The sequence below is a fragment of the Zootoca vivipara genome, chromosome 15 (assembly GCF_965207765.1).
Source record: "Zootoca vivipara chromosome 15, rZooViv2.hap1.1, whole genome shotgun sequence".
Lineage (NCBI taxonomy): Eukaryota > Metazoa > Chordata > Lepidosauria > Squamata > Lacertidae > Zootoca > Zootoca vivipara.
In genome coordinates, this window is record NC_142598.1 from 15,768,440 (window position 1) to 15,789,051 (window position 20,612).

General features: G+C 47.2%; 1 protein-coding gene across 1 annotated transcript; it reads left to right on the forward strand.

Moving 5' to 3' along the window:
• The first annotated feature begins 4,974 nt into the window (after nt 1–4,974).
• Nucleotides 4,975–20,233, forward strand: LOC118097753 (solute carrier family 25 member 36-A). Its single transcript, XM_035140953.3, has 7 exons — nt 4,975–5,333; nt 14,838–15,014; nt 15,178–15,255; nt 16,559–16,659; nt 17,674–17,740; nt 18,289–18,572; nt 18,699–20,233. The coding sequence occupies exons 1-7, from the start codon at nt 5,293–5,295 to the stop codon at nt 18,893–18,895; spliced, it is 945 nt and encodes a 314-aa protein (XP_034996844.1). The 5' UTR covers nt 4,975–5,292; the 3' UTR covers nt 18,896–20,233.
• The last annotated feature ends 379 nt before the right edge of the window (nt 20,234–20,612 follow it).

A 20,612-nucleotide genomic window follows, 5' to 3' on the forward strand; every position in this document is an offset into this window, starting at 1 on the left:
AGTGGGTTAGTGGAGAAGCTTCATTTTAGACCTCTTGAAAAGCTCCTTTAAAAGGGAGTGCTTCCCAAGATGAACTGTGCCAGAGAGAGATGAGCAGATTCCCTCTTGCACTGCCTAATGGACTGCAGGGCACCAGCCTGGGGAAGGCCAGTAATTGGGACTAACCGTGAGACAGGGACCTCATTGTGAACCAAGGGGCCGGGAGATGCTCACAAAAGATACAAAGGGGCCACATTTCACTACTGACAGAAGAAAAGAACCAGGCATGTTAATCTGTTCTGGAGAACAAAGTGCAACCTAGTCAGACTGCGCTAGAGGGAGAGGTCAAATCCAGTCAGCTAGAAATAAAGACTTTGCCGGATCAGCTGTTACAAAATACGTCAGGCAGATGTAAAAAGTCCACTGGTAAAAAACCAGGTCAGCCTAAGGTGTTTTGGCACTTGAGGCAAACCCGAAATGGTGCACCCTCCCTGCCTGGGAAGAAGGGGTGAGTGTAGATCTACACATCAGGAACAAGACAGGAAGAAAGACTGATACTGGGATCTGCTGCTCTTGAGGATCCTGCTGTCTGAGGCCGTTGCCTCACCTTGCCTCATAGGTAGACTGGCCCTGGGCAGAAGACTCAGCAAGATCTAGCAAACCTGGGATTAGCCCGCTGAGCTAGGAAAAGAGCAAACTTTTTAAGTGTGGAAGAGTTAACTAAGGTTTCCCAAAGTTGGGTCTCCAGCAGATGTTTTTGGACTACAACTCCCATCATCCCTAGCTAACAGGACCAGTGGTCAGGGATGATGTGAACTGTAGTCCAAAAGCAGCTGGAGACCCAAGCTTGAGAAACCCTGAGTTAAACCAATAGTCCATGGTCAGATTTATCTACAGAAGCCCATTTCATTCAATGAGAGAAAAATCTTTGGGAGGTCTATCAAACCCGGTTTAATGCTTGGAACGTTTGCTTATAGAGAAACAGAGAAGGGACATTTCCATGTTTGCACTACTGAGGTGCTGCTGCACCCCCACATTTTGCTGGAACTAAAGGGGTGCTTCTACAGCACTCTGTTATCCGGCATTGCCACATACCAGCGCCAACAACTTTCTATACTTAAGAATTAAATCTCAATAAGCAGTGTCCTGCAACTTTAATTGGAAGTTACCTCCCTGTGGCTTCTGCCTTCTTTTTAATTATTAGCCCCTCTTCATTGGGGGAGGGAGCGAGACTTTAAAGGTTGGTTTCCTCTCATAATTTCTACCAGCCCAGAGGCGGCTGGTAGTTTCCAAACATGACATCCCGCATTCTTTTTTTAAAAATAATAATTTTTATTAACTTTTAACAAACAAAACAAAACAAAAACAATTTTTTATACAATTCCTCTTATATTCCCCCATCTCAGTTCGTTCGCTCTGCTGAGCTATGACTTCCCTCCCTCCCGTCATTTGGCTTTATTTCTCACTCTTATCTTGCAGTTCCTTTTTACCCACATTTTAAATCAGTTCATAGGATTTATTTCAGTCCTGCAAGTGTCTTTAAACTTCTACATTTTTTCTCTATATAGTCAATGAATTTATTCCATTCCCTTTGAAACTTTGTCTCTCCCTGGTTACGGATCCCGCAGGTCAACTTTGCTAACTCTGCATAGTCAATCATTTTCGTCTGCCACTCCTGAATCGTCAGTATCTCTTGTAATTTCCATTTTTTGGGACTAACAAAGTCCTTGCCGCGGTTGTAGAATACATAAATAATCTCTGATCTCCTTTTGCTATATCCTCTCCCATTAGTCCCAATAGAAAAGCTTCAGGTTTTTTTGGGAAAGGCTTGTAAACCATCATTGTGTGGCTTGTACATCATTGTGTGGCTTGTACATCATTGTATGGCTTGTAAACCATCATTGTGTGGGATGTTGGTGTATAGAGATTCCACATCCATAGTGGCTAGTATAGCATTGTTAGGAAGATTGTTCAAAGATTGTATTTTCCTCAGAAAATCTGTGGTGTCACGTACGTAGCTGGGAGCACTGATAGCATATGGTTTCAGAACAGAGTCCATATAGCCGGAAACACCCACTGTAATGGTGCCAATACCTGAGATGATGGGGCGTCCTGGATTTCCTGGTTTGTGTATTTTAGGTAGAAGGTAGAAAGTTCCTGGTCGAGGTTCCGCTGGTGTGTTTGTGAGGATCTGTTCTTGGATGTGTAGGGGTAGCTCCTTGACAATCTTGTTCAGTTCTTTTTTGTATGCTTGTGTGGGGTCTGAGTCCAATTTCATGTAAAAGGCAGTATTGGAAAGTTGTCTGTGGGCCTCTTGGATGTAATCAGTTTTGTTCATGATGACGACAGCTCCACCCTTGTCTGCCTCTTTAATTATAATGTCTGGGTTGTTCCTGAGATTTTCTATGGCTCTCCTTTCAGCATGGTTTAGATTTTGTTGTAAGTGATGGTGTTTTCTGCGGGGACCTGGAAGCATTTTTCCGCCGTTTACGCCTGAAGGAGTATTTTCATCACAAACAAGAACAAGACAAAGTAGAACAAACTACATCCCCACAACACAACACCTCTCAACTTACTGGGGAACAACCATCACCCTCCAAACACATTAATGAACAGAACATCGACCACTAACCACCACCGAAAAGATGTTACACAAAAAGGGACTCCACGTGGACCCCTCCTGATGGACGCAATACCACACTAGATCTGTACATCGACTGCTTCCGCCACAGAATCCAAACGGATGTGACCAGAAAACACCATCACTTACAACAAAATCTAAACCATGCTGAAATGCTGAAAAGCCATAAGGAACACCATTTCAGATAAAACCACAGCGGACTTTGCTACCAAACTCTGCCACTTTGTCCTTACCCACAACCACTTCAAATTTGGTGATGACCTGTTCCTCCAGATCAGCGGCACAGCCATGGGCACCCGCATGGCCCCACAGTATGCCAACATCTTCATGGCAGACTTAGAACATCGTTTCCTAGACTCCTACCCACTCAAACCTCTCTTGTACCTACGATACATTGACGATATTTTTATTATCTGGACACATGGACAACAGACCCTGGAAACCTTCCACCAGACATTCAATGACTTTCACCCCACCATCAACCTAACAATGAACCAATCTATGCAAGAAATACATTTTTTGGACACTACTATAAAAATACAGGATGGACGTATAGACACCACCTTATACAGAAAACCAACTGACCGACAAACATATCTACATGCTTCTAGCTACCATCCCAAACATACCAAACAATCCATCGTATACAGCCAGGCCCTACGTTACAACCGTATCTGTTCCAACTCTACAGACAGAGAATCTCACCTAAGAGATCTACAGCAAACCTTTTTAGAACTAAAATATCCACCTGATGAAGTTAAACAACAGATCAACAGAGCCAGACTGATACCTAGGGAGAACCTGCTGCAAGACAGACCCAAAAAAGAAAATAACAGAACACCACTAGTCATCACATACAGCTCCCAAGTTAAAACAGTACAACGCATCATCAGAGATCTACAGCCTCTCCTGGACAATGACAGCTCCCTTTCTCAAGCTCTGGGAGGAAGACCTTTCATTGCCTACAGACAGCCACCCAATCTTAAACAACTCCTCACCCACAATAATACAACCACCAGACTTAACATGGACACTGGTACCAGAGCCTGCAATAAACCCAGATGCCAACTTTGCTGCCACATACACCCAGACAACACCATTACTGGCCCCAACAACATCCAACATACCATCTCAGGACTATTTAATTGCTCATCTTCTAACATTGTGTATGCCATCAAATGCCAACGGTGCCCTTCAGCTCTCTATATTGGACAAACAGGCCAAACCCTACGCCAAAGGATAAATGGACATAAATCTGACATCAGGAACCATAAGACTGAAAAACCAGTAGGAGAACACTTCAATCTCCCAGGACATTCTATACAAGATCTCAAAGCAGCTGTTTTATTACAGAGAAATTTCAGGAACAGACTGGAAAGGGAAGTTGCTGAATTGGAAATCATTACCAAGCTTAAAACCATGGAAGCACCTGGGATGAATAGAGACATCGGATTCTTATCTCATTATGCATGATCAAGCTCTCTTTAGCACCTCAGCCCAGGACTAATTGCAGCCATCAGCAGCCATTAACACCCATCTACAGGTTTACCACTCCCATCAGCCCATCTCCCATTCCCACCCACCCCCACCACCCTCTGTATATATATAGGGTCTGACACTTCTGTTTCTAGTGTATCTGAAGAAGTGTGCATGCACACGAAAGCTCATACCAAAATATAAACTTAGTTGGTCTTTAAGGTGCTACTGAAGGAATTTTTTTATTTTGCTTCGACTCAGACCAACACGGCTACCTACCTGTAACTAGTCTTATGCACACTTTAGTGGTTGGGCTCAGAGCCATCCCAGCACTGTAATGTTCAGCAGCCCAAGACATCTTGGCATCTGAGGCGAACCACAAAACGTAGCTTCACTCCCATGGGAAAGGGGCTGAGTGAAGATCTGTATCAGAAACAGGGCGGGAGGAGGAGACCGGCCAGCAGCACCTCCTGCTTGCAGAGCATAGCTGCCAAGTTTTCACTTTTCTCGCAAGGAAGCCTATTCAGCATAAGGGAAAATCCCTGTAAAAAAAGGATAACTTGGCAGCTATGTTGCAGAGGCGTCAGAGGACGTTCCTAAGTTAAAGCGGGATATTCCGGGATCAAATCAGAAACGGGGAAGACTTCTGAAAAATGGGGACACGTGGAAGGTCTGGCTTAGTGTACAAAATCACTGTGTTTTAAAAAGAAAAGGCAGAGCTAATGATTTGCTGGTTACGTACATTTCTTCCCTGCCCGTCAGCAAAAGATTCCCGGGCGGTGTACCAAAAAAAGGGAATACTGTAATACCACTTAGTTTGCACAGTTGCGCCAGGGAGGGTGGCATTTCAAGTAGACCTGCGTCCCGCCTGGCACTTTTCCGAAGCCAGTCTAGCTCTGGGCGTCTCACCCAGCCAGGGCTTCGGGAAACCGGAGCAATTCGGCTGTGATCGGAGGCGGGGCAAGCGGCGGAGAGAGGGCGGAGTGGGTTTCGGGTGGCCGTGTGCGAGGGCGGAGCTGCTCGGGGCTCAGCCGGAAGCCGGAGGGCGCAGCGCGCGCGGCAAACGCCTCGGAGCGCTCACGGGGTCGCCTGCGCGCAACGATCGGCAAGTGAGCCGTGCCTGGTTCTCGACGGCGCGCACGGAAGAGAAGGCGAGAAGCGGAGGGAGCGGCGGCGTTGCGTGGCACAGAGGAAGGATGCCCCGTCGGAGCACCGCGCTACACCTCATGGCCGGCGGGTGAGTAGCCACGAGGGAGCTTCTGGTGCGCGTCCCAGGCGAGTCTGCTCCTAATCGGGTTGGTTCCCCGGGACTTGCTGCCAAGGGGAACGGGCGGCGACGGCAGGGCCGGATCCGCCGCGTGCTCATGGGCAAGTCGATCCAGGCCTAGGACGCAGACCTTAGAGGGGCGCACGACTGACCTTGGAGGGGCACCGTTTTATACAAGTTCGTTATTGTCATAAAGTTCTGAAAATAGTTTGCTTTTATAGTTTGAAATGTTTTATCCTTTCTGCAAGACGTCTGTTTTGGAAAATAGAAGTTTGCAATAGTAATTATTATTACTAGTGAAGCGATTTCGAGTTGCAGGGCTGGGAATGTGCCGGAATGGCAACTGCCAGCCATATTGGTCTCGTACAATCATAGAGTTGGGCGGGATCCTGAGGATTAATCCAGTTCCAGTCCCAACGCTCTGCAATGCAGGACTATGCAGCTGACCCTTATAGGGATCGAACCTGCAACCTCGGCGTTGTCTGCACTACGCTGCAGCCAACTGAATTGTCCCGCTGTGTTTCCAGCAAACAGACAGCCAAGTGCCCAGATTCTAAAGGAGTGAGTCTGGCTCACATGTGATCTGGAAGTCGGTTGTAGTAGCACTCCTTATTGTGGGAGGAATGGGGTAGGAGGAATGAGTCAGGATTGTGTGCCAGAAGGAACAGAAAATGTCAGATGCCTCTGCTTCTTTTCTTGGTTCACTGTTGGTTGCTATCTTGGGCCCATTTGTGGTCACCTTCTATTCCTGGCACATGAGCCATTGCAGCATGAATTCCTCCAGTTGTGCGAAGACTGCATGAAACGATCTGCAAGCCGATCTGCAAGCCGATCCACGTGGGGAAACGTATCACCCATTTAGTATAGCCTGTACAGACATTATCTCAGTCACCTTTACAACTGTTACCAGTATTACTACTGTTGTAATGCTGTGAAAAACCTGAGGCTGATGGAATAGTGACCTGCCTGAATACACAGTCCTATGCACGCTTGCCAGGAAGCACTTTACATTTGTGCAAAAAAAAAAAAGTTTTTAAGTCACGTAATTGATTATAGAGCTACCCGTCAGTGCATATAGTTTACAAAAAAAGTGATATTTTAAACTACAGCATAGACTAATTAAAAACCAACAAGCAAAAAAATCCACACTGCAAAGCAAAAATTGGCTCCTCTGTGCAAGCTTCTTAAAAATAAACTGAGGGTGCACTAACACAAGGAGCCTAAGCGAGAAGGATCAGAGGGTGGGAGCAAAGTTAACTGGGGTAACATTGGAGTGGAGTCCCTAAGACGATTGAATGGTGCCTTGTACACCTGCCTCTGGCAACTCCTCCAGCCAAGCTGGTGCCAAACATATTACTACTCTTCATTCCCATCAGCGAGGAGCACACTGCCCAGGCTTGCGCCCCAGGGAGGTCACTTCAGTGCTGCTAATACAGCTGTTTGGCTTCACCCTGGAGGCGCACTCCATTGTCTCCCAAGACAGTAAGATGCCAACAACTACATTAACAACAGGGTTTATCTATTACCGTACCCATAAAATTGTTCACATTATCCAGCACCCATCCTTCATTGAGGCTGGCAGTCACAGAGGTCTGCTGAGCTTGGCCTGGTGATAGGATGGAGGAGTTGGACCCAGCAGGTTCGACTCAACTTCTCCTACAGTTGAGATTAGGTAAAGGTAAAGGTACCCCTGACCGTTAGGTCCAGCCGCGGATGACTCTGGGGTTGCGCGCTCATCTCGCTCTATAGACCAAGGGAGCCAGCGTTTGTCCGCAGACAGCTTCTGGGTCATGTGGCCAGCATGACTAAGCCACTTCTGGCGAAACCAGAGCAGCGCACGGAAACGCCCCGTTTACCTTCCTGCCAGAGCGGTACCTATTTATCTACTTGCACTTTGACATGCTTTTGAACTGCTAGGTGGGCAGGAGCAGGGACCGAACAACGGGAGCTCACCCCGTGGCGGGGATTCGAACCGCCCTTGTGGTCTCTTCCAACTCTATGATTCTGATCGGCAAGCCCTAGGTTCTGTTTAGACCACGTCCCTACAGTTGAGATTATGAGTGTTTAAATGCTTGAACAGGACTATGTAAGTCAAAGAATTTAGCTTTCTGAGTACAGAACTTGTATCTGAGCGCAGGATTTTAATTTGTTGATGTGGTGCTGTTGTTGTTGAGTTCTCAGCCCTGGGGAAGCTCTCGGGTTCTTGCCTTCATCTGTTCTTCCCATTAAGTGGAGGCAGAAGCCTCTGGGAAGCCAGGTGCTATTTGTTGTATTAACTGATACAACTGTATTAACTGAAACGTGTAATATCTTGCCTTTCCCTTGTGTGTGTTTATGAGAGTTTGACTATGCTGTTCCCCTGAGGCCATGTTCTTAGGAATACACTCAGGCAGTGGTATCTACCTCTGAAAAGGATGTTCAAGAGCAGGCATCCCCAAACCTCGGCCCTCCAGATGTTTTGGACTACAATTCCCATCATCCTTGACCACTGGTCCTGTTAGCTAGGGATCATGGGAGTTGTAGGCCAAAACATCTGGAGGGCCGCAGTTTGGGGATGCCTGTTCAAGAGGGCACGTCTTAAATCTGTAGTGTTCACATCTGGGAATGTATAGTGCTGGGTTGTTTTCCCCCCAGCAGGTGGACTACATTCAGGGTCAAACTGCATGTTATGTTCTTTAAAAACATGCTTAATTCAGCTGCTTTTGTTTTAAAGGAAAAAGAGCTGGTTAGCCACCGTTGCTGGTAAGGGGAGGCAATTTAATAGTGAACGATAAATTACAATCTTTCATCTTTTCCTCTGCCCTGCTGCAAAGGCTGGAAAAGAGGAAGAGGAGCGATCCCCCAACTGGGAAGCCCCTTGAAGCCCACCCTCTGGCGCAGTGTTAGAAACTCAAATATATATGCTAGGCGCCAAATGGCCCCCTTAAACGAAGGTTGCAGTCACCAAAACAGAAAGTCTGGTTGCCATTTTGGGCCAAGTCTTATTTTTCAAATGATGGACTGACTGTGATTGATTCATCTGGTTGGTTCAGCTGACAGCCTTGAGCTAAGGTTAAGAGCCTTGAGAACTTAAAGAAGAAAAGTGACTTGATCAAACGACAGTCCACATCTATATTGGCCCATTCCAACCTCTTTTTGCAAATGGTGACTGCTCAGGCTTCACAGGGGGGAAAAAAGGAATTTGGTTCCAGAAATTCATTCCGATTGTGCAGATAAAATATAACCGATAGAATTCTACAGGATGGAGTATTTGTGTGTGAAAGCAATACAGATCCAACGATCCCCAAATGTTGGATATGTCAGGTAGCACAGGTGCCAACACCCTTGGTGCCCGAGCACCTACAAAATTCCCCCTTGAAGGGGCCGGGCACCCACAAAATTCAGTGCCAGGGCCATGCACGCTGCATGGCACCATGGTCATGGAGCCATGTTGGCACTCCTGTCAAATGTCATCCTGGCACCCAGGCATCTTCACTTGGTTCCAAGTGGTTGAAATGCGCCTGGCTAATTTCAAACCCTGTGTGCCACCCAACCACAACTCCGCCCTTGGTAACTTTGCCAGCTTTGCTTGCCAAGGTAGTGCCATAGCTCACGTTCTTCCAATGTAGTGGGACTTCTGTTGAAATCTGCCGACTCCCAGCTGGTATATCTTCAGGAAAAGCACGGGCCCTTCGTCTCCAGAGACCCTGCACACTATAACAACCTTCTATATCCCAAATATCCCTTTGAAGCAGAAAGGGAACGGCATCTTACCGGGGCCAGCTGTGCTCCTTACTCTGAAGGTTGTCCTCCGTCATAAAGATAGATAGATAGATAAACTTTATTTCGGCCGGGTTGTCCTCCGTCATAAAGATAGATAGATAGATAGATAGATAGATAGATAGATAGATAGATAAACTTTATTTCGGCCATAGGCCCATAACACACAGCAAACAAGGATAAAACAGTATAAAACCGTCATACATAAAAACAATCAGACAAAATAAAAACATAAAAACAATCAGACAAAAACAACCCCCTCATACAAGGAACTTATGTACAACATATTTAAACGTTTCAAGTAATTTTGTGGGGCTTTTAGCTATGGTTAAAACGGTAGTACTTTGCAGGCCTTCCTTGCTCATTCATCAGATCTGAAGGTTACTCGAATGATGTGACTTGATATCAGTAATCGTAAAGTAAATTATGCTGCTTTTTGTAAGAAAGAACTGAAATCAAATATCTTGCTACAAGTAGTGTTCTGGTCGAATCATCATCTTGCAGCAGGTATGTTAATTGGGACTCCGGCGGCTTGTCCATGATTTCCAGAATTAGAGGCTACAAGATTCTAGCCCGAGCGGGCATGTGGTAGAGGGATTCTATTGTTCTGTTGTCACACGTGCATGAAACTGAAATTTGACCTTTGGAAAACCTGTGCCCCAGGACATTGGATGGGAAGACATTAAATCTTGCTTTAATGAAGGCGAATCTGTGGGCTGCGACAGAAAGAACAGACAGATAAGATGGAATCTGAGGCATGGGCTATATGCCTTGATTCAACGGGAAACATGTACCACCACCCGTTATAATATTTTGATGGAAATCAAAGTTATCTAGTTTTTGAATGTCCTCCTTCATAAAGCGTCCTCAGAACAACTCTAGAAGGTTATTCCTGGCCTAGCCTTCCAACTGCCCAACAGCCAGCCCTCTCTGACCTGCTACCCTTCTGCTAACCCAAGCTGCGCCCGCGCACATCCCTTGAGACGGCAGAGGGGGGCTCTGCTTGCGAGAAGCATCTCTGCAAGCTGAGCAGAAGACAGACACAGTGGGTTAGGTCTTTGGTTCACGGCCGGGTCTCTCTCATCATCATCTGTCTATATTCTGCGACGGTAAAAGAACGGGAGGCTCAGGGTTGGGCCAGGAAAGGCCATCTAAAGATGTTTCATCTTCTCTCAACAAACAAGCCCTCTGAACGGAAGGAGAAATAATTGGTTTCTTTCTGCCAGCCTTGTTGCAGGAATTGCTGTATCCATTGGAAACAGTTTCCATGGTGCATTTTAAAAATGTACTTAGTTATTTTCTGCTTTTGGAGGCAACCGTTTTCCCCGCCGTGCTATCATTTATTTATTTGCAAGAATTGTAAGTGGTGTGCATGCTGCACTTATAGTTAAAGGATTTGTATATTCGGCAGAGTTTCCAGGTGGTTTGCAAATAAAAGGATGGAGGGGAAGGGGTGATGGAGTTAGGAGACCCTCTTTCCGGCACTGGGGACACATCCTAGTCCTGGTTCTCACAAAAATCAAGCGAAATGGTAAACCTGTTTCTGGACAGGTTGTGCCCAGGTGCAGGTAGGGCGTTCACAAGGTTGAGCTCTCCTTGCTTTAAAATAAAATAATGATATCCCCGCAAGCAGAAAGCAAGCATGTCAGGGAAAATGTGTCATCCCGATCATCTAATTATTGGCGCAGAGGGATTGTTGCTTTTGTATGGAAGAGCATCCAGTCGTGACGCCTGAAGTGATGCTTGTCTGCTGCTAGTGAGAATGTGAATGTAGAAGCAGATGTTTTAAGGTATCCAGCTACTGATTAGTGATCCCATCTCAGCCACTGACTCTCAGTTTCTAACTGTTCGGATGCTATCCTCAGGAGGCAAACAACAACAGCCCTTGCCTACATGAAGAGGTCATTCCGCAGTGCTTCAAAAGCTCTTCGCAGCAATGCTATTTTAGAGCAAGCCCCTGAGCATGTGAAGAGTGAGGTGTGGTCGCCAGGTTAAAAGCACCCTGGTGGGAGAACTGGATTGTTCCAAGGGATCCCTGTGTTCAGGGTCAAAAATGTGTGCAATGGCTTTGAACACACCCACAGCTGCTCTGTTGCATCAATCGGGTGTGTGTGTGTGCTGTGCTTCCCACTGCAAACTTCGCCAAGGCGAATGCCCTTGATGAAGGTGGAGCAGTAAATGGAGAACCCCTCACCTTGCCAGGATTCACTCACTCAGCGAATGTCAAACCAAAACCACAGGCTGCTGCTGCTGTCAGTTAAGGGCTGTCCTAGCAAGGGGGCCGGTTGCATAAAGTGTAAAGCATGTCCTGGCCAAATTGGGGCAGCTGCCGCCGCCGCCTCCGACTCTCCCTCTCCTCTGGCAGTGCGCCACACAGACACCCTTCGGATTTGCCAATGATTAGCACACTGACGTCTTGGCTCCCCCCCCCTGCTGTGAGCAGAGGTTGCCAGGGCTCCAAAGTCCACAGGGGAGGCGCTGGCCCAAACGTCACGGCCTTGCATTCTGGCATTGCCCAACACGCTGTGTTCCGCTGCGAGGCTTCCCCATGTCGCCACAGCCAAGGGGCACGGGGTGAGCCCGGCAAAACAAACAGACCCTTTTGTATGCTTGAGAGTAACCTCGTCACATGTAGTAGAGCTTGCTTCTGAGCAATCCAGCCTCACGCTGGAAATTCTCATCTCAAAGTGGCTGCGGTAGAAACGGATGCCGAGCTGTCTTTATTCCGGATTGATTAATCCAGAGCCGGTTTCTGTGGTTCTGGCACTGCACAGCTAGCACGGCAGCCCCACCAGTCCCTATAGATAAACCCCCAATGGAATGCAGCCTTCAAGAGGAAAAAGGGTGCCTATTCCTATTGACATCCAATGCCCTTTTTAAATGTGTTGGGGGGGGGAGGTTATTGGGTTGTTCTTGTTTCCAGTTTATTATGCATTTTGCGATTTTATATTGTGGTTTTATGTTGTGAACCACCCTGAGATCTGCGGGTATACAGTGGAACCTTGGTTTATGAACACCTCGGTTTACGAATTTTTGGTTTACGAACGCCGCGGACCCACCTGGAACGGATTAATTCACTTTCCATTACTTTCAATGGGAAAGTTCGCTTCAGTTTATGAACGGTTACTCCGTGGACCGTCTGGAACAGATTAATCCACTTTCCATTACTTTCAATGGGAAAGTTCACTTCAGTTTATGAACGCTTCAGTTTATGAACAGACTTCCGGAACCAATTGTGTTCATAAACCGAGGTACCACTGTAGAGCGATATAATAATAATAATAATAATAATAATAATAATAATAATAATAATAATAATTCCTGATCTGTCCCAACTCTCTCCTATCTTTGAAATGGAAAAATCTCAAATCATTCCCCAATTGTGCAAATTGATTGGAAAACTTCTCCCCGCCCCCTATGAATCCTCATAACAGAATTATACAACCGTATATGTTATATTCCTGCACTGAGAGAATACTATAAGCATTTATACTATACTGTGAATATACAGCCCATTTTGATGCAACTCAGAGCTAGGATGATGCCCCCCCAGAAGATTTAGCAAACCCCATCATATCCTCACAGGCCTTGCCATCCTCTAGTTGGACATCAGAACCGTTGGATCAAAATCTACAGTTAATTTCATTCTAATAATGAGATCCATCTTCCACTCTTGATATTTCTTTTTTCGTTTTCTAAATATGAGATGCCCCCCTGTAAAGAAACAGAACTTCCCATAATATCCCACGAAGCCTCAAACAGCTTTAAGGCAATGACTCAAAGAGCAAAGGCCTTCTTCGAGAGCGCAAGACTTTCAAAAGAGGCAGCGTTTCAAACCTAATTTGAAAATATCTAGATTCCCCGTATTCCTATCTGAGGTCCTTTCAGTTTTTATCTGGTCATACATTGTCCCCACTGTTCGTCTCCCAGGCTCCTGGTCTAGCTTAAAATGTACATTTAACTAGAGAGGCACAGATTCTGCACACTGATAACGAAATTTCAAACAGTTTAGGTGATTCTTGTGGATAGCATTTAGAATTTGGACTGCGTGCCTGAATCATAATTTGCTTATACTGCCACTGGTGTCAGTTGACCTGTGACCTTCTGGGGAAGGGCAGGTTAAAAAAATCTTAATAAATATACAAATGAACCCCCTTCTCATGAGTTTTTGGGGACACTCCTGCTGCGAAGAGCCTTTGAAGCACTGGGGATTGACCTCTTCATGTAGGCAAGGGGTGGTTTGTTTGTTTGTTTGCCCCTGAATAACTGTCTTGAGGATAGCCTCCGAACAGTTAGAAACTCAGGTGCATAAGCTAGGTGCCAAAGGCCTCCTTAAACCAGGGTTGTAGTTGAAACGTTGGGGCAAGATTGCTCTAAAGCAGGCATCCCCAACCTGCGGCTCTCCAGATGTTTTGGCCTACAACTCCCAGGATCCCTAGCTAACAGGACCAGTGGTTGGGGAAGATGGGAATTGTAGTCCAAAACATCTGGAGGGCCGAAGTTTGGGGATGCCTGCTCTAAAGTCTTATTTTTTCCAAGGATGGACCGACTGTGGTTGATTCTTGGTTAAAATACCTGGCTAGCTCAGATGGCAACCTTGAGCGAGGTTAAGAATGTTGAGAGCTTAAAAAAGAAAAGGCACTGGATCCGGGGCCAGTCCACATATATATTTCTATTTCTGCCTTTTTTATCTTTTAATGGTGACACAGACCATTCATAATGTAGGGATGGTCTTCACCACTGTGAGCAGGGCAAGTGGGGTGGGGTAAACTGAAGACAGGCTGCAACAATTAACTATAACGCTGTTCGCTGCTCCTGCTCAGGCTGTGCAGAAAAAGCACTTTGGTTCCTGAAATTCATTCTGATAGTGCAGATAAATGAATAAAATGGGCAGAATTCTACAGGATTAAGTGTGTGAAAACAGTCAAGATCCAATGATCCCCAGGCATGTATCCTCCACATGGTGGAGATAATTTTTTATTAAGTTTCACATTTTAATCATCAAAATCTCATATCAAATAGCAACAACAAAAATACAATTCCAAAATTTCCCTCAACTTCCTCTTCTGGTTTTTCTTATACATACTGTATGAACTTCTCCTGCTTGTTTTGATATATCTTAATATCTTTAAATTATTATTATACAGTGGTACCTCGGTTTGCGACCGCAATCCGTTCTGTGGAGGCAGTCGCTCCCTGAATTGGTCGCTCGCCGAAGGCACGCTTCTGCGCATGCACGAAGCGCCGATAGAGCGCTTCTGTGCACGCAGCGCTATGCAGATCGCTTCTGCGCATGCGCGCTCTGTGCAAATCGCTTCTGCGCATCTGAGCGCCGCGGAACCTGGATGTAAACACTTCCGGGTCCGCGGTGGTCGGAAACCGAAGCAGTCGCAAACGGAGGTGGTCGCAAACCGAGGTTTGACTGTACTCTTCTCATTTTCACATCATCATTATAATTCCTGTTGTTGTTACATTATTATTTTAATTGTAAATGTTTAGTCAAAACTTGCTAGTGAGTCCATATCTTTACATTGTTTCCGTAGGTATAACATAACATAAATGGTTCCCAGTCTTCCTTAGATTCTCTGTTGCCCTTTTCTCGAATTCCACTTGGTTGCAAGTGGCCGATGGTCGGGTGCAAAATGCGCCTGGCTAGTTTTGAACGCTGCCTCTGAAACTTGCCCTGACACTGCATTTCCTCTCCCCTCTTCCCAGATTTGGTGGCACGGCTGGAGCCATCTTGACCTGCCCTTTGGAGGTGGTGAAGACCCGCCTGCAGTCTTCCTCGCTGGCCGTGAGGCCGCTTTGCCTCCCTGCCGTGCAGATGCAAGGGGTGAGCGGAGCATTGATCCGCCCCGGACTGCCCTCCGTAGGGGCTCTTCAGCTCTTGAGGTGAGCGGCCGAGACAGGAGTAGCTGTGGGGGGGTCCTTGTGAGGGTCCCCTGGATGGGATTCCCTTGTTTTGTACCTTTGGTGGCGGTGGCAGCTTTTGCTGCCCCCCCCCCCCCGGCAGAGGTTGGAAACTGACCTGCTCGTTCGTTCTCTCCTTTCACAGAACCATCCTAGAGAAAGAAGGAATCCGCTCCCTCTTCCGAGGCCTGGGGCCTAATCTAGTCGGAGTTGCGCCTTCCAGGTAAAACCGTGTTTACAAGGGCAGGGTTCCTGTTCCTGCTTCCCCAAGCGGAACTTTCGCAGGGATTCTCGTTGAAACCAACCCTCAAAAGCAGGCATCCCCAAACTTCGGCCCTCCAGATGTTTTGGACTACAATTCCTGTTCAGTTTCTGTTAATTGGTTCTCATGGGAAACTTACAGATTCTTGCTTCATACAATTAACTCAAGGCAGTGTCAATTTACTCTTGGCAGAAAGCCAAGGTCTGCCTGGCCTGGCATCAGCTCTCTGATTGGTTAATGACCAGCACTGAACTCTGTTATCTAGGAATGCTAGCACAGTTGTTTCTTGTTGGGTGTTAGGAGTAGGAGTGCTGTGTGTGGTTGGAGAGAGAGAGACAGAGAGGATTTATTTTGCTTTGCTTTGTATGCAGAAACTCTGCTGCTTTTATTTTCTTTTAATAAATCCTGTAAATAGTTATTCTGCATCTAGCCGGCTAGTCATTTCCACCTCAACTAGCTTCTGCGCTGTGCAGGAAAACTCTGCTATGTTTGGGCTAAAGCCACTAGAGCTATGCTTGACACTTCAAAATTCTAAGAATTCCCACCATCCCTCACCACTGGTCCTGTTAGCTAGGGATCATGGGAGTTGTAGGCCAAAACATCTGGAGGGCCGCAGTTTGGGGGTGCCTGCTCAAAAGGGTCCAGAGATCTCCTCCTAGGGTTGGGTGATACCTGGTTTTCATCATTGTGATAAAGCACCAGCTAAACATCGTGATATATTGTGATGTCTGAAATATGGATGGAGCTATGTAGAGGCATTGGCTGGCTTAATGGTTTTTCCGGCATTGTGATTTTTGCATAGCGCGCTCACACACACGATTCACAATGTATTGCCGGGTCAAAAACTGTGAAACCGATATCACGATATGGGCTAAAGGGGGACACATCTGAGACCCATGACTGTGGGTTGTGCTGGTGGGTGACCAAACTGGAGTACTTGAGTCTTGCTTTTGTCTAGTTTTTTTAAAAAAATATTATACAAAGGCTCAAACGGCCTCAGAGCCTTTTTGACGCTCTTCCTGTAAACAGCAGATCATTGTTCATACAGAGCAGAAACCGAGGGAGAGACAGTAAGCATGCAAATGAGCATTTCTGGCCACCATTCACATGAGAAGGAATCGAGAGCTGCTTTCAGCCTTTAAACCCCCTGAATCTGGGCAACAGCACAGGCTTATCGGGGCGAATCTAGAGCAGATTGCTTGTCGTTGCTTCTGTTGGTTAAGTAGCTTAAAAGGACTCAAGTCCTTTCCCTCCCCTTTTCCAGGGCCATTTATTTTGCTGCATATTCGGGTGCCAAGGAGAAACTCAACATGGTGTTTGCGCCAGAGTCTAAGAAGGTTCACATGCTTTCGGCAGCCTGTGCAGGTAAAACACACATCTGTTCGAGTGTCCTTGGGTCATTTCACCTGTTGTGTTCTGAGCTTTGAGTAAAGGAAGGCTCCTAGACACACATTTGTGCATGCGTGCTACGCAGCAGCAAACAGTGTGGCAGAGCCGCACTGCTTATCTGACCTCCTTCTGGTTAAGTCACTGCAGCACACCTGGATGGAGAGGAGCGTGGCAGCAGCATGCTTGGCCTGGTAAATCCAACGCTGCTGGCACATTTGCAGTGTGCCAACCATGCCACTGCTGCACCCTTCTCCGCCCGGTGTGCTGCAGCGACTTCAGCTGGAGTTCAGATGCGTGGCCTAACCGCACGCCTTCAAATTCTGGGGTTACAAATGTTGGGAAGCTACAGCTGGCAAAGCAGGGGTGCATACAATTTTCATATATGCCTGCTAATACAGTGGCACCTGGGTTTTCGAATGTCTCCATTGACGAACATTTCGGTTTTCGAACGCCGTAAACCCAGAAGGAAATGCTTCGGTTTTCGAACGTGCCTCAGAAGTCGAACCGGAAACGCAGCTTCCATGCTGAGTTTTCCGTTTTGAGGCTTCTGTACTGAGTTTTTGGTTTTTGAACATTTCGGAACTCGAACGGTCTTCCAGAACGGATTGCGTCCGAAAACCGAGGTACCACTGTACGGGTGAATGCATTTTCTTCCTTGCATCTGTGAAGGGGACGTTTCAGGTTTGAAGCAGCCTGTTGCCTCCTCTTTTCTGCTTTAAGTGCTAAGAAATGAGGTCAGGCAGAGGTGGCGAGTGACTAAGGGGAAGGCACAGCTAAAGCTAAAATCCATGGGTGGAATTCACAGTCTGAGTTAAGCTCTTGCAGAGCTGCCACTGAAATCTATGAAACAGTTAAGCTTGTCATTTTATCCCATTGAGATCAGCTGGATATGAAAGCTTTGGATTAGACGCCAGAGGACCCTACAAATTGCAAATGTCTTCCACGTAGCACAAGTTTCACCTTGGTACCTTTGACTTCTCCTTCCTGCAGGAGTCACTGCCTCAACTTTGACAAACCCCATCTGGCTGGTGAAGACCAGAATGCAGCTGGAAGCCAGGTAAGGAAATCCTGGCTGCGTACCAGTTCATAACATTGTTTTGAGGCACTGGGACTGGCAGAATTTGATTCCGGACATAATGGAAGACTGGTAGACAGGACAAGCCCCCAAGCACATAACGGCAGGAGGGCGATTGGGTGTATGTCGCAATTCCACCGAAGTTCAGAATTTGGCACGGAGCACAGAATTCCGCTGCCTAAGAACCCGAGTCTTTCCCCCCCATTACTCTCTTTAAAGTTGCAAATGAATATGCAAAAGCATGCCCAATGCCTGGTGCATCTCAGTAGCCAAACGAGTTCTGGATCAGATTTCACATGGTTAGAAGGTGGGGTAATAATCCTCAGGGACTAGAAGCCAAATCAACTATGCAAAACAAGAAACAACAATCATGCCCAGTTTCTCTTGATTTCTGCCATTCGTACAGGAATTCAGTTTCTCGGGGCAGAGAATTCAAGTTGCCCTAGCAGAAAATTTCATTTTTAATGCAGTTTAGTGCATTAAATGGGTAGAGCTCAGCAGTTCCCAACTGTGTCCTTTGTCCTCTGCAGGGCCAAAGACGAGCGACGCACCAGCGGCCTTCAATGTGCCATGCGCATTTACCACACGGAGGGCCTGCGAGGCTTTTACCGCGGGATCACTGCCTCCTATGCTGGCGTCTCTGAAACCATCATCCACTTTGTTATCTACGAGGCACTGAAGCAGCGACTCAGAGAGCATCGGTCGTTCCTGACTCCGACTCCTATCTTTTCACCAAGCAGCCAGGACTTCCTTGGGCTGATGGCAGCAGCCGCGGTTTCCAAAACATGTGCATCATGTATTGCCTACCCACACGGTGAGCTGCTCTGTGTTCCAGGCTTGCCCCCCCCCAAAAAAAACCTGTCTAGCCAGAACTGGAGGAGCTTTCTCCAGAGGACTGCAATAACTAATCTCTTTTCTGTTTCCTTTCTGCTCCCTGCAGAGGTCATCCGGACGCGGCTGAGAGAAGAGGGCTCGCGTTACCGCTCCCTTGTGCAAACTCTGCAGCTTGTGGTGAGAGAAGAGGGCCCTGCCGCTCTTTACCGTGGGCTCCTGACTCATTTGACCCGCCAGATCCCCAACGCAGCGATCGTCATGGTCACCTATGAACTAATCATTCATTTGGCGACAAAAATGTGATTCCTTTCCCATCCCTGAGAATTGGCTGCTGTTGGCAAGTGCCTTTAGGAATGTGAAGCCTTTGATAACGATCACATTTCCCCCATTCCATGCTTCGATGCTGTGGGGAGAGGCTCGAAAACTAGTAGCCAGCCTGTAATCTTTTGTTTTGCGAGCCTCGGTAACTGAAGGACGTCTTCAGGTGTGCTGGGCCTCTCGTCAGATGCCTTAAAAGGCAGCAGTGGGCAAGGGACCACTCGAAGATGCATTTGGACAGGTGCAAGAGTTTTACGTGCAGAAGAAACAATGCAGAAATGTAGGGCTGCGGAGGGCGGTTCGGTTGGCAAACGCTCTTCCCCAGTGGCCAGGCTCCAGTGTGCTGGTTGTGCAATTCAGTGCGGAGGAAGTGTTCTGCTCCACTTCCCCTGCAGCCAGAGTCCGGCTTGCCAGTTGGCCGGGAAGGGAGAGGGTTTGTATGGAAGCCACGTAAAATGAAAGAAAAGCAGCGGGGAACTCTCTCCAGGAAGCAGGGTGGTCCATCAGTGGTTAGTCTCAAAGGGGGGACCCCCCTCCCCTGGCACTGACACCCTGCAGTGAGCCTCCGACTCTTGCCGAAGACACAGATGTTTCCTTCCTTCCCTTTTGACGCCAACTCCCTTTTGAGCTTGCCACTGGCAACTTGCCATCTCTCGAAGGCAGGCAGGGCAGCTGCGCCCTTGGAAGTTCATGGTCAGCTCCTGGCCCCTTGCTCACGGAAGCACATAAGCAACACAGTCAAACGGCCCTGGGGTGTGTGGTCCCTGCTGCAAAGAGAAATGGCTCACAGTGGACCACTGGCAGGCTTACTTTCTATTGCCTTGCTTGTACAGTGGACGCTCGGGTTGTGAATGTGATCCGTGCGGGTCGCAATTCAGCACTTCTGTACATGCGCAAGCCGTGATTTAGCGCTTCTGCACGAGCGCGGAAACCCGGAAGAACCCGAACGGGGTTCGCGTGGTACACAACCTGAAGTGTCTGTAATCCGAGGTATGACTGTATATGTAGAGTATTCCCACTGTAGAGCTTGCCTTCCCCTAACAGGGGGGGGTCATGGGGAGAACAAAGGCATCTAGGGTGGGCTGTCTTTCGAGGGGGCAGGAGGTTGCTGCGCTGTGACGGGGTGGAGAGCAGCCTGAAAGTGAAATTTGGTGTGTCCTGCTGTGCATAGCTTTATGGGGGTTCACTGAGTTCTGACTCCATTTGTTGCATAGGAGTAAGGATGCAAGACATTCTTGGACAAACCGAAATTATTATATGTTTTAAGTTAATGTTTTTTAATAAAGTATTTTATTAATTAAAAAAACCAATGTTAACACAGTTCATTTGGTAGAGTATGAGACTCTTAATTTCAGGGTTGTGGGTTCGAGCACCATGCTAGGCAAAAGATTCCTGCGTTGCATGGGGTTGGACTAGATGACTCTGGGGGTCCCTCGCAACTCCACAATTCTATGATTGCTCTTTACTAGGATCTGGTGCCAGACTCTTCTACATTGTTAAGACTCATCCAGGAGCCCAGAGGATGGGGAGACCCTCTCATTGAACCATTGCAGGAAGCAACCATTAGGGCAACCAAATCCTTTTCTACTAATGAGATATTGGAAGACCCTCAGCCTTTATCCCTTTTCTATTCTTGTTATTCCTGCATGGGGTGGAGAAGTTATTAAGAGAAGAAAGCTATCCCACTGAAGGAATTTTTCCA

Coding starts and splice junctions, on each gene's coding strand:
- LOC118097753 (XM_035140953.3), top strand. CDS start 5,293: ATGCCCCGTCGGAGCACCGCGCTACACCTCATGGCCGGCGG. Junction 15,015..15,177: donor GGGGCTCTTCAGCTCTTGAG/GTGAGCGGCCGA, acceptor CTCCTTTCACAG/AACCATCCTAGAGAAAGAAG. Junction 15,256..16,558: donor GTCGGAGTTGCGCCTTCCAG/GTAAAACCGTGT, acceptor CCCCTTTTCCAG/GGCCATTTATTTTGCTGCAT.